The sequence below is a fragment of the Achroia grisella genome, unplaced genomic scaffold, assembly GCF_030625045.1.
Source record: "Achroia grisella isolate CSIRO2021 unplaced genomic scaffold, CSIRO_AGI_Agris_v1 utg640, whole genome shotgun sequence".
NCBI classification, from domain to species: domain Eukaryota; kingdom Metazoa; phylum Arthropoda; class Insecta; order Lepidoptera; family Pyralidae; genus Achroia; species Achroia grisella.
In genome coordinates, this window is record NW_026712977.1 from 3,992,888 (window position 1) to 4,008,055 (window position 15,168).

At 30.9% G+C, this 15,168-nt stretch overlaps 1 protein-coding gene across 1 annotated transcript; it reads right to left on the reverse strand.

Annotated features, from left to right (window-relative positions):
• Positions 1 to 795: 795 nt before the first annotated feature.
• LOC131849135 (uncharacterized) lies at positions 796 to 11,213 on the reverse strand. The gene is made up of 9 exons (XM_059199128.1): positions 11,065 to 11,213; positions 10,282 to 10,418; positions 9,089 to 9,241; positions 7,449 to 7,584; positions 6,063 to 6,190; positions 3,473 to 3,598; positions 2,817 to 2,981; positions 2,160 to 2,384; positions 796 to 917 (listed from the first exon to the last, which is right to left on the reverse strand). The coding sequence occupies exons 1-9, from the start codon at positions 11,211 to 11,213 to the stop codon at positions 796 to 798; spliced, it is 1,341 nt and encodes a 446-aa protein (XP_059055111.1).
• Positions 11,214 to 15,168: the final 3,955 nt, after the last annotated feature.

The window sequence follows — 15,168 nt, forward strand, 5'->3', positions numbered from 1 at the left end:
GTTTCATATAGTTTTGACACGTTGCGTTTTGTCTGCAATTTGGTATATTTAATGTTATGTCTATCATAAAATAACTAAGTTATAGGATTAACAAGCTGACCCCTTTTGTGGTTGATTTATGAGGGTTTCAGAATCACGTGCCCATTTTAGGGGTAGGTAGGTACATTTAAATCATTCCATCAGATTGCATGCATACGAGATTAGATACCGACCCTAATGGTTTAAAAATATCCCGGTTACTCTTGACTTTATGTAGGCCTTATACATTTGAAAGTTATTAAGTAACTTACGAAAGGAATTTGATTTTTATAATAGATATAATATTATGAGTAAATGAGCAAAACTATATATGCAGGATTTTGTAGTTAAAATGATTTGTTTACTGCCGTATTGCATAGCTTTGTGTTATATGTTACTGTTTGATAATTGATATGGAAATTATATATGTTCACTAATAATACAGTGTATTTACAGATTTTTGACAACTGAAGCATTAATATGTGGGCATAAGCGAATTAACAACTTTATTCAAAATGTCTCTGCCCTTGACTTAGTACCCGTGATAAAACAATCCATAGGTAAAACAATCCATACTAATATTATAAATACGAAAATTGTCTTTCTCTTTTTTTAAAGTAAAATATGATCCCCTCGAACATATTCTACTTAAAAAAATCTGATAGTGACAACTACTGGGTTATGATTTTTGGTTGGCATTTGTGTATCTAATATTGTTAGTTCATTAATAGTTAGTAATTTTAAACTGAGTCCAATTTATTTACTTATATATATTACTTAAATAACATTATTGGTACAGGGTTGCTGTATATAATTTAAACAGAATCCTCGATTATCTATGTCCACTGGTGCCTCTACATTGTCTGTATGAAACCATAGACGAAACGGCTTCACAGTACCTGGGAAAAAGCAAACAAGTATGAATAATTGTAAATTTTGAATTCTTACCAAGTATTGGAATAGTTATGAAATATTGCATGTGCGAAGGTTATTATCATACTTTTAATTTGATTAAAATAGAAACAGACATCAGGTGCTAAATATGACGTCATACTGGTCCCAGCGGAAAACAACCCCAAATTGATGTAATTTTAGGTGAAAACCGTTGTATATTAAGTTACGTTTACGGTTGGGGAAATTAGATAAAAATGCCTTGATGTTGCTAGCGACGCCATATAATTGACGTCGAAGGTTATGTTGTATTGAATTACGTTATATACCCTTTTTGTTATGGGCTCGCATATCAACTATATACATTAAGAATAATATATCTAAGATTAGATTAAGGTAATACTGATATTATACAAATAAAAAAAATATTATTTTTATGATATACTTAGATATACCTAATATAGCAACTACGTATATTAGGTAGGTATATCTAAGACTAGGAAATATCAAATTTTATTATTAGGAAATAGTAAATCCAATCCGATGTTATATAAATTGAATATTTTTTGAAATGTTTGTTTTATGATATATGATTGATACAGCAAACAACCTGGAATTTTCTCTCTAAAATCTAAATAATCACGAGCTAGAAATTTTTGCTGCAGAATTTTATTTGCGTACGCTGTTACTAGCTTGGCGAATATGAATTTCGAGTTGCTTTTTTTTAGGCGAACATGAGCCTTTGGTAGATTCCGAGGGTAATATGATTACACGAAAAATTCAGTGCATATTTATCAGTGAGATATTTTTTATAATATCTATAAAAAATCAATATGACGTCAACGGGGTCATGGAACATGTAACTAAGTTGGTAATATTTATTTTAATATTTTGCAACTAGCCATGACTGAAAAGTTACATGTTAATACAAGTAATTCACATGACGTTCGTGGAAGCATACCCCATAAATTACCTCTTCAGTGGACTATTAAACCTCTACCTTTTGTATCTCGTAATTTAACTGGATTAAGATATAGTTTTAAAATCCATGATCTGGACAAACTTAGTAGTGAACATATGTAAGACAGTGATGCCTTCGGCTGTACCTCGGTAAACATATTATATTGCTCAAGGTTACTCTCCCTACTAGTACTTATAAATAATTATAGATATCCTTCTGTGCGGTTTAATAAGAGTCTTATATACAACGGTCATAAGACGACTGTATAGAAACTAATGAGCTTACTTACTTAGTACGGTGGCGGGCTGCATCGACAAATCAGCCGAGAAAGTGCCGCCGCAAATCCTATCTGTGCAAAGAGCTTGGGCTGGTTGTATTCTGCCCACGTTGGCAGCACATGGTACCAACAGCCAGTCATTGGCGCAATTGTTGGGACCAGCTCCTGAGCCAATCATGGCATTTACTGGACCATTACTGTTACCGCTCAGAGTAAATGAGCGGGAGCGATTGTTAACTGAAAAAAACATATAATTAAAATTAATAAAACAATTATTTCACGAAAGGTAAATAAATAAGGCAGTCTTCGTAAGACGACGAAGTTTGAATATATTTCTTTTTAGTTCCCAAAACATTACCACATTAGTTCACTATGGGAACAAAGCACACCTACTGATGTAATAGAAATAAAATTTAAAATTAAATATAAACCAAACCGGCTGGAATAATTACATGGAATGGAATAGATCAGTCCCATTGTTGAAATAAATAACAAATGAATTGATAAATTAATTATAAACGAATTAATACACGGTACTAAAACTTTTTATAGATTTCTTCAAAGAAAATAATACCAAACAGATGGCATTAGAATAACTAACTTTTGGAAAGAGACAAACTCGATAAAGTCTAACTCTTAATATAAACATATCACTCAAAAATAGCAAACCGGTATCAGGACATGCAGTGTATTGAATTCCACAGAAGTTTCTCTCCATTCTTATACAGATACCGTAGTCCTGGTTACTGAGCTGAAGACCTGATGCTGGGTCATAGTTGAAGGAACGAAGCTGCCCAGACACACCGGTGTAGTACTGAAGACAGCCTTCCTCCGCTGGAAAACAATGTTAGAATTAACCCTGGACAATTCACACAACGCCATCTAGTTCCAAGAGATCCTGTGTTACTGGAGAAATTATGTATGTATAAAAACATAAAGTAGATACAAAACAAACATATTAAAGATGGCTAGAAATGTTTATTATCTTATTGTTCAAAATTGGAAGTAAGTAAGTTTTTGTTAGTGTTGACCAAATTTGATTGACTTTTACAATTGTTTTCGTAATGCATAAACTTAATAAATAATATAGATATTTTATGTTGTTATAACACTATTCCATGAAATAAAAATATAATCGTTTTCTTTGAAAAGTTTCTTCATCTACAGACGAGTGCCTACGTCAATAGCAAAGTAACATGTTCCGTATTTCATTTTCAATAAAATTGCACCCATACGAATGTTAGGTGGCTGGCTAAGTTATATTTCCAATTGGTTTCCGCCTTTTGAAGAAACAGAGTAAATCAGAATTGCAATATGTGACTTACCTTTGTATATAGTACTGCAGGGGATTTGAGTAACTTTTACCTTCCACATTCGCTCGAACGAATTTCCACTGGTTACAAACGTTAGTTTCACAGGATTCGTAGTACCTACTCCCGCGTCTATGTACACTGCAAAACGATAAATGTTTGTATATTTATTTTATAGAAATGTTACTCCAATGAGGTACCTAAATATAGGATAAGATAAATAACAATAATAAATCTGTTTATAGTCACTGATAATTACACTATGATGCAAGCTACAATACAATTGGTGATAACTCTATTAATACTGGCTCCAATTTATACCTAATTAATAGTAGCATATTGTACATCCACACTATAATACAATACAATATATTTGAGACTGTGAAGATATTTTGATGTTTGTCATACAGTCATCAAAAATAAAACACACAAAAAAACTGTATCTGTAGTTACGACATACATATTGTACATACGGCATGATTTATAGCTTATATATTATACATCAATTAGAACAAGAAAATTGAAGTACTTCGTACTAATTGTGTAATTGGCCATAATACACATATTATATTTTCCAGGAATTATATAATTGGCGGCTTCGAGTCTAGCGGTGTAGCACACCTCTTTACTTTCGATTGTTACGGGTTTGTTTCCTCCCATAGTATAAACATTTGTATTCATAAGTATGATTATATATTAATTATTTATTTACAAACAATGTAAGTATTTATAGTTTTCTAGAACACATAACACAAGCTTTCATTGGTGCAGTGTGAATTGAAAATTGTGTATATTTTGAAGTCTATTGACTTGAATAAATTCTTCTTGATATACATAGGTGCCAACATTATAATTACAACAAGTAATATAGTACTATAGTAGTAGTCAGGTCAAGGAATATTTTAGTATATTACTAGACACAATAATGTAGTAGTAGAGAGTGTCTAGGAAGTGTCTAAGAATGAAATATATCGTGTAAGATTAAGATTACAAATGCATTGTTTTCTTAGATACATTACACTGCTGCATATTACACTCAAAAATACCTTACACTATTTACATTATGTATAACAATACTAATAAAATTTTATTTTATTATACAGACTGCACGATATGAATATTTTATGATAAAATCTAGCTTTAAAATAGACCCTTGCTCTTCAAAAGACCCCAGTTATATGTTTGGAAACTGAAAATTTTAAATGTTAATTATTTTGGGAACTAGGCTTTCACTACAAAGGATTTTTGATAAATCCACACTTAAGAGGAAACATTCCTCTTTATTAAAGTCTGTAATAACTTAGATTTTTATGTGAAAACATCAAAAGTATGTCTCAAAAGTTTTATGACTTGTTCTCTAAAGACTGTATACTACATACTTTTCTGTATATTTGGGGAACAATGGAGAAAAGCTTGTCATAGAATATATTAAATATATAATAAGATTACTATTTTTGCGTTTATGCATTATGTTTATGGAAAACATTAATGTAAAAGGTTAAAGGTTGGTATTGTATGCTATTCTCAAATAGGCATTGTTTACCCGTACAAAGTGATATCGTGTCAAATAGTCCAGTCAAAATAAACATTCAATACTGCACAAACATAATAAGAAATACGTTATACAGATCCGAGTTGAAATGTCAAAGGGATAAGTAGAGCATGAAAAACAAATAGGAGTTGGTTTATTGCTATTTATTAGCTATTTATTGCATTTATAGAGCTCTGTAGATCTTTTCACCTGTTGTTTTACTGGCGGTTGTTATGGCACCAAAACATACGCATACATTTACGATTATACGTAATACTTAATCATTACTGGTACATATGGAGTCAAATACTATTTATGTTTTATAATAAATTCTGTTATAAAATGTCTTATAATTATATTGGAGGTTTGTTGAAAAGTTAAATTGATATATTTCACTTAATTCCTTGTTCCATTCAATTAAGTCTCCCTGAGCCGAGGTTCAACCACTAGCGGTGCTCAAACTACAGTCGTATCTGTCAGCCAGAAGTTCAACTTCAGCCGGTCCATAAGTCCTTCCGCGGATTTGAAGTGCCCCCTGCACTCGCCTCCATTTTCGTTCAGTGGAACTATAAAGACCAACTACGAACGACATTATAACTATTTTAGTTAAAAAATATATTTAATTGATATACCAAATCATCAAAGGTACATTTAATTAATTCTCGTTGATATATATAGAAAATTACATTAGCAGTGTGTAATTTCAAAAATAATTGTAGATGTGCGAAATCGTAGTGGGTTGCCATTACTTAATATACGAGTGGAGCACAACAAATAACAATTAACCTTTTTATCTGACAAAAACTAACTAACTGCTATATACTTGAAACTGGGAACATATGTTTGGTACAAGGGAATACAATATAAGGGACAAAAATATGAATACATTATACGTTGCTTGCAAATCTTGAGAAATCTTACTTTTTGAACACACTATGTATGTATGTATAATAAATAGTTAAAATATTAATAATTAAATAAATACATAGTTTATACTGACTTAAAATATACAAGCTTACGTGACCCGTATAAAAAAATATATTACCCACGATATGAGTTGAGCTAAGTACTTACTGTGGCTACCCTGGTTTACGCCGCAGATGGCTGGCACAGGATTACCACCCGACACGATGAACTGATCCTGATTGCATACGTGATTCATTTGTTCGGGACCAGCGATGGAAAACCGATTGAAATCCAATCTTTAAAAGAAAGTGATTGTTAGATTTAATATAATAGCGCTACAGCTGAAAATGATTGTACATCTCCTTTCTAAGTTCCTAGATTAACATCGCTGAGGTAGTCTTAGTAAAAAGTCATTTGCGAGTATATCTCCCTTTCCTCTATTTCTGTCGCTTGCGTTATAGTGAAGTTACAATATACGGAGATATCATCATATCTATACACTGTAAAAACAACATTTGAATTGTATACAGGCTTGATACATAACTATTGAAGTATATAGCCGATAGTTACCACTTACCGTCATCGTTAGATTTTATGCCATTTCATCAATATTATTTACAGAAGTATGAATAAAGAAGTGAATATTTCCTCATGTTCTAAAGCCGTACAATTTACAAACTTTACCATTGCATTCTTAATGAAAAAGTTTGTAAATTGAACTACATATAAATAAAATTGAAGTGTTTGTTTGTAATATTGAAATAATCGTTTTTACGAAGTACATGCATATGAATATATAATAATAATAATATATAATATATAAGTACGTACATACACCAAAATAACATTTTTTACAATTTTTGTCTGCCTTCTGTTTGTTCCGGCTAATCTCTGAAATGGTTGGACCCATTTTGCCAGGACTTTTATTGGTAGGTAGCTGTTGTAATGAGTAACTTACTACTACTAGGTTACTTCTATTTTAGAAAAATAAATTCTAATTCCATGCGGAAGAAATCGCGTGTATAGCTAGTATAATAATAAAATATGTGGATAATACAAGAAAAGTATGTTTCTCTGAAATTCTAAGAACGTTTCTCTGCGAGCTATTTGCGTAGTTCTACATTAAACCTTTTTGAAGGCATCTAATTAGGTACCTGTGGTAGTTTATTAAATATTTGAATGGAAGTTACTGGAGTTGGTTCTACGTAGAGGCGTTCTTAATTAAGAAAATAATATATAAGTGAATTTACTCAAAGGTATAACGATTTACTCAAAGGGTTTCTCGTAGAAAAGATTGCTATACAATCCAGCCTTGACAGTTATAGTTCTTGGAACTACCCTCATTGGCTAAGATTTCTTTGATTTCTTAAGAAGTTTCTAGATGTTATAATGTTATATTTACTCAATATTACATAGTATTGCGTAAATATAACAATATAAATAATAAGTGAAAAGTCAATTAGTTTTATATTAATAATTTTTCAATTGAAATGAGTAATTCTAATCTATTGGACAATATAAGGGTATAACAACTTAAAAAATATGGTAAAATACCTAATCTGACATACGTCTGGGTGGGATTTGATGACGGTGAGTTCACATGATCCCGTGCCATCATAAGACGATGGATATCCGGAATTAACAAAGTAGGTCCCATTCTCTGAAGTAGAACTTCCGCATGATGTCATAACTATGGGAAACAGAGATATAAGGCAATTATAATTAACGGGTCTAAGTATCGAAATCCGAAACACAGATGTCACACTGCTACAGTTGTAAACCTGGAAATTAGCAAAACCAACAAAATAAAAAAAAAAATACATCTATTAAAGTACATTTCTATGAATTCACAATTCTGAATCCAAATAAATGTCCTCAGTGGTGAAACGGTTTAGCATACTACCTGATTTTCCGCTGATTGCATGTTGAATCCCAGCGCAATACATTTGAGATACATGAGCACATCTCTTTAAATAAATATGGGTATATAGTTAACATGTACATACACATTTCTAAAAAAATTCAAATATAATAATAGTGTATAAAAGTCAAGTAAGTATATCAGTTGTCTATTACACACCAATACATGCTTTGATTACTACACAGCATTGTATGTGTATCTTTGGCCTTTTATTTTTAAATACTTATTATATATAAGATGCCACATCTGCATTTACTTTGTATGCAGTGACTATACTTACGTGAAGCATCACTGTAATGTGGAATTTACTCATATCTCACTGCACAAAGCTGCGAGAGTCGACATTTGTTACGTTAACAACATTCATTTTATAGTTTCAAATGTTTGTTGCAATTTGACTTTTGAAACAACAAATTTCCTGCTTTCAGGGAAACCTCAAAGAGTTATTTGAAGACTAAAATTGAAAATGCATAGACGTACATTTTGATGAGATTTGTCTGGAAATGTCAAGATCAAAGCATCGAGAAAGCCAAAATTCGATCCCGTCGTATTGAGTTCTGAATGCAAATGGTACAGACATGAATATATTTTCGAATACGAGTGCAGGGTTACGAAAATGTTATACCTATTTTTTTATTAAGTATTGTAAATAGGTAGCAGAAATTTATACTAGTATCGCTTTAGACTTGTTTGATTTTTTTGCAATATAGGAGCAATGGCTCCCATTTAGCTACACATTAGTCGATCTAAGAAGCTATCCAGTTGTTACCCTGATTTTAAATTCTTACATAGTTGCAGTTTCATTGCGTCATTATTTAGTAGTTTCAGTTGTAGTAGATGCGACAGTACTTTCATATCTAACTTTTACCATTAAATATTCGAAAGCCTCTCGTCTGCTCTCCGAAAAGTTTAATTGCCTAGGATTCATATCGAAGATTTTTATTAGATAGCACAAAATTGAAAATGTGCACTATTGAATTCCATTTTCGTAATCAGATTTAGGCATCATGAGGGTCCATGCTTTTTCTAATCTTTATTTTCACGTTTATATTAAATAAAATTGTAAAATAGTTAGGAGGCGATAACTGTCTATCTGTTTATGTGTTAAGGTTTTACGTAAAATGCGTTATATATATAGTTCTTTAGCTATATATATAAACAACCAAAAAAATCCACTGAAAGCAGTGAGACAATTTAATGTTTTGCCATTGAGTAATAAAGAAGCATTGTATTAAAATGTGTTTGATGAATATGTATTAGTTATACTACTTACAGATGCAACAAAGGCCGTATCCATTGGCACAGTACCCGTTAGCAGACCCACCCCGAGAGGAGCATTCCCGCGCAGTCATACACGTGCCATTATCACCTGAAGCACCCGCGCATCCACCATTTGGAAATGTTACCACCGTGAACAGTGATAAAACTAAAAATGAATTACTACGTATACAAATTGGAACCTTTTATTTCATTAATTAATTTCAACGTAAGTTATTATAGTGTTGAAGAACTTTTAGAAGTTTTCATGTAATAATATAAATAGTTGTACATGTTGTTTATTTTAAAAATATTATTATATATTTACCTATTTCTCTTAGTCATGGCATAACTTACACTTACATAGATTAAACGACTTAACTAATTACATTAACCTTTTTTTTTATGGTTTCAGTACTTACTAGAATATTCTTATGGAACAAATAGTTGCCAAATCTCAGAAAACTTAGTGATTATTTTGACCTCGTGGGTTAATCAGGGTGTGCATTTACTAAGGCAGTTAAATAAAAATAGTACCTACCCAATATTTGAATTACGAATATTGACGCCAAAAACATTATATATACAAATAATACAAATTCTTTTATATATAAATGTTACATTAATATTTCTAAGTGTATGTATATTGATTATATAGATATATATATTTATATATACTATTGTTATTATCCATATAATATAATTCTAGTATATACTCATATTAAAAGCTTTAAGATATATATACATGTCTTAATATTAATAATATTGTAAATGCGAAATTTTGTGAGTGTGGATGTATGTTTGTTACTCACGTAAAAACTACTGAACGGATTTTGATGAAGCTTTACAATAATATAGCTTATATATCAGAACAATACATAGGCTATAAATATTGTGTAAATTGGACGAAATGATAAATGCCAAGTAAGTGTGATGCAAACGAAGTTGCGCAGGTTAGCTAGTATATTTATTTAAAAATATCATACTAATTAACAGAAACAATATTTTTCCACGAATCGCTAAAAACAGTGATTTAAAAGGTTCACTAATTAGCAATTAATAAATTTCGCTTAGCAACGGAAAACATTGTGTTATGATGATAATTGGATCGCAAATTTTGTTTTATAAAAATAATATAATATACCTAATTGTTTTTTAATGTTCGAGTACATACATTGTATTGATCTGATAAATAAATATATTACTTACACCTACTTTCCTTCTGTGCGGGCGGCCAAAATCTTGCTTCTGCATTTTGTGTATCTCGATTAGGATTTGACACAATAGATGCTCTATTCCATTTAGGAAAGGACACTCCATTCAATATACCTCTTCCTATTATGTTTCTAGGAATAATTCTGTTAACTTCATTTCCATGGCATAGTTTTAGCAATACGATAAAAATAAATGAATATTTTAAAGTCATTGTAAACTTGTTTCTGAATATATGCGTTACGTTATATTACGAATATCAACACGTATGAAATGAAAACAAATGTGTCATTTCAATATATAATATATTTTTATGGACAGGAAGGGGAATTGTGTTAAATTTCTCCATTATTATAAAATACAATGCTAGCTATGGTGACAATTTCTTTGCTCTAGTCTATTATTCACGCAGCGTGGCAGCGGCTCGGAACCGCTGGCAAATGATTACGTTTAACATGCATAACATAACATGCAGATGTTTACTTCATGTTTAAAGAGGTATCTGTGTGAGTGTGAAGAGGTACCGGTGAGTGCTAATGTTTACTCCTCTAAATTGCATCACAGAGGCCGGTACTTCAAATTAGGCCAACACAAAATAAAATCTTTGTGTACTATTTGTATTTCCGACTGATACTCCGATGATGGAAACACAGGTAGGATGTTAGGTTAGCCATTCAAATTCAAGTGTCGAATTCATTATAACATTAACACTTAACAATGCCTCTGATTTCCCTTTTGGCATAACAGTCGTACCTACCTATTTCAATCGCCAATACTTACTTTGCAAGCTGTATTTCGATTGAAATGTCTGATAAGGCTTTTGAATTACAATAATCGAGGAATAATAGTGTAGTCTTACGGAATGGCAATACAAGAGCGATATCACGGGCGTCACACGTTAATGTCTTAATGTTCGTAATGCCGTTCATGTTTGTAGATGTCGGTTAACGCTTACCATCAGGTGGATCGTCAGCTTGTTTACCATTGCAATTGCAAAAATAAATACGATGGTACAACCACCGGCATTAATGATATGCACTGGAGGGGCAACGAGGTTAGTCAATGATGACTATAAAGTCAGGTTAGTAGCAAATTCACCATCAATTAACGACGATGTTTTTCAATATGGACCGCGTGAAAACCGACATTCTAATTTATTTGATAGTACATTCCTAGTAAAAGTTCACTTAGTCTCAATTACTGACAATTCTTAATATACGGAGGACTAAGATGTTGTTTATATAAACCATTAATACCTTTTCTCTCCGAAAAAAAAAACATTTTACAAATGAGCTGCTTTTTATCTGGATGAAATGGTTAATGAGGTATAAATTTATAAAATATAATTAGGTACTTATATGAGCTCACAAACAATTATGTACTAAATGTACAAAATTGATATTTAATACTCTTTCATAGAATCAACGCGATCAATAACACACCGTAGTGAGTTAATGACCACTGTTGTACAATTTTTATAATATTTTTATTATCAACAAGTTTGCACTCTCTCCTGACATCCGCCCATTATTCAACAATGTGGTGGCGTTATTAAATATTTAACTTTTTGGATCATTATCGTAGTAGGTATTATCATTTCTAACTGAATAGGGCTCATGTAGGACCTTGTACTCAATCTGCATTTTTGATTTTTGTATGACTAACAAATTGATGGTCTACCAGATGGAAAGCGATATGTACCAGAAGTACCATCGATGATGATCTAGCGTCGCCATTGCCAAGGAATAAAGCTGTCAAGAAGGCGGAGACCAAATTTTTTTAGGTTTAGTTTTAGGTTGTTCTATATCTTTCTACATTTAGCTACAGTCAGGAATGTTAGTCGGTATCAGTACAGAGACATAAATTGTCTGATATTACACATGTCTATGCAAATATATATGGTACCCATTGGAAGTAATAAACTCTGGACAATTTACTCAGTGCCATCTAGTCCACAGATAAATGTTTTGAGTATTAAGTACACAAAAAATACTTAAATACATTTTTTCGTAAATACAATATCCAGATAAATACAAACACTCATACTCATGAATACAAGCGTCTCTTGCGTGCATCAAACGGCTGGGATACCGAGGTTATGGCCAATATTCAAAATCTGTGTGATATAAAAATAACCTGGGAGCTTTATTATCACAAATCTATCAGAATATTGTATAAGTATACAGATATTTCTGCTTGCAGTAGCCATTTTTACCTATAGATTTTGACAGAGTTATCTACCCAGGTAACTTTGCACAAAGGTTATTAATTCGTTATCTAGAATAAAAATTAGGGTGTACTGTTAAATAAAACAAATCATTGTTACACTACTATATTTATTGAAATAATCATGAAAACACAATGCAGGTGGTCTAGAAAGCTAAGTACTAAATCATACGATATAGGTATACATAGTATAATCTAATTAATTAAAACAATAAATGTTAAAGTCGCTATCTAAATTACTTTATTCCAAAAAGTAACAATATTGAAGTAAGTTTGTAATTACATTGAAATAAAAAGTGAGAACATCTATAAGATAAAGATATATAATCACTTATAATACTTATGCTAACCTCGGGTCTGGTCCATCAATTATACAATCTGGTCTAAATTTTCTTTGTCAGTTTTACACAAAATTATATTTTTTGAAAATATATGAAAATTATCAACTGTAGATGAATTATAAATGTTATTGTAACATCAAGATTGACTATAACGGTAATAGAAACAATGAACAATACGATTTCAGTCCAACACACAATTCCATTCCATCGCATATATATGTATATATATACTAATAACTAATTTCTATATAATATTAATCTTTTCTAAAACCAATATATATATGCGAATTCATTTGCCGCTTGTATACTACAGTAGAGTGAATCGATCGATGTTGCAAGCATTAGACATAACAATAAACAGGATCTTACGGGTACAGTAACAATCGTTTTACTATTCGTTACATTTATTTGCCATATGCCTAGACCTGTATATAAAGTAACTATCTATAAGAATCGTCGCTAATAGAAATATAAAAGTTGTGACATAAATTTCCTAAGTTCACGATAGGAGACCGCAGATTACGCGCAGTTAAATGCATTTCGATACACTTTCGACTCTTTCCCATTAGCGACATCGCAAATAGAATGTTAATTTATCTGCAAGGCTAAGATATATATTTTATTTAGTCATACCATACCCTGTTTCGAATAAAAATTCCCTACAGATACATATATTTTAGATTTTTCTTAGAGTACATAGCACAATAAATTTTTCTTACATTCAGGTAATATTTAAATTATGATACATATTTAATGAAGAGTTGCCTTCATGTATACGTTCTTTCGTGCGTCAATCAGTGTTCATGCGGGTATTACAATTTGCAAGATGGTGGATATCTGACTATAGAGTATCTCCTAATCAAAGAGATGTTAGTGATTTATAAATCTTAAACGTTTCCTTTTAAAATAAAATCTGAGGATTTTCTATTCTATTCTATTCTATTGTGCCGTTCATTCCCGCGTTAAATCGGCGCGCTCCTGATCACGCGTGAAAGAACGTGTCATATGAAGGCAGCTATTAAAATGTAAAATGTATTTAAATTACAATTTGTTAAGTAATGGTTACAATAATAATAGACTCAGAGTCTAGTTATATTTTTTAAATCACTTCTAAGACAGCACTCCTAATTATTAGCCAATTCCTTAAATGTCTATTCCTGCATGTAAACACTTCTCTCCAAAAATACAAATAATTTTGAAACACTAACTAGTAGTCTAAATAGCCTTGTAGGCAATTTATAATTCAATGTAAAAATGAATTTAATCTTAAAATTCAAAGAATGTATATACAAATCGACGTAATGTTTACTCAATTAGCGATAATTTTTACCCTTAATAATGTAAGCTCTAAAAATACAAAATTGTCTTTTTTGATTACCAGTTGCAAAATGTACATGTAAATACCTGCCCCAAAGGTATATATAATATAATATATATAAAGTATGTATTTAAGTTGAAGGTTTCAACTGCATTCATTTATTATTCGAGCTGGGAATATGACCAACTGAACATATTCACTATATTTTATTACGAAATCGATAGGTAATTGAATGAATTTCTCCAGCGAACATTATATCTTTTATTCTTTATCTTTTAAATATGTAACATGCGGTTCATGTCACACGCTCAGTAAAATACCGACAAAAAACTTTAAATTAATTTTGAAGCTAGAAAGTTAGAGTCTATTTTAATCCGACGTGCGAAGTGCATACGTGTATATTTGTGTGTCGTTTAAATTTTATTTTTTAATTTTCAATATTAATTAGTTATCGTTCTCGTCAATTAATCGTTGTTATCGTCAATCGTTTTCAAAATCTACGAATAGAAATTAATATTATTTATAAAAATTAAAATGTTTCTTTGGAAATAATAGTTTCAAGGATTCGTTTAAAGGCCTTCATTATTTAATGGATTTTAGGTGTAGGGCGTCCTCGTTTTACCTTTTATGTAACCTTATATTCAAAGAACAGATAAAGAAAATGTACAAATAATAGACCAGTTTCATTTAATGAAGACCCGCGTCTAATTAGATATAAGTTCAATTTTAATATTCTACAATACTACCTAACTAGTCCCAAGTTAATAAACCTCTTGTTTTGTTTCTACGTAGGAAGGTACTCATATAGCGCGATAATATTATTTAATATAATCTAATTAATATTCTACAAATTTTATAATTTAAGGTCATAAATCTCTTCCTATCAAGGTGGTAATAATTTCTTTATAATTTTATAATTTTTCCAGGATTTCGTATTAGCATTAATAATTTAGATTTAATTTAATTTTGATTGTTAAATAAAAAATCCCTACCTATATT

Excerpts from the sequence above, each read along its gene's own strand:
- LOC131849135 (XM_059199128.1), bottom strand. The coding sequence starts at position 11,213 with ATGAACGGCATTACGAACATTAAGACATTAACGTGTGACGCCCGTGAT. Across the intron at positions 7,585-9,088 it reads ATACGGCCTTTGTTGCATCT|TTATGACATCATGCGGAAGT; the intron begins GTAAGTAGTATA and ends TGTTTCCCATAG. Across the intron at positions 2,385-2,816 it reads CACTGCATGTCCTGATACCG|TTAACAATCGCTCCCGCTCA; the intron begins GTTTGCTATTTT and ends TGTTTTTTTCAG.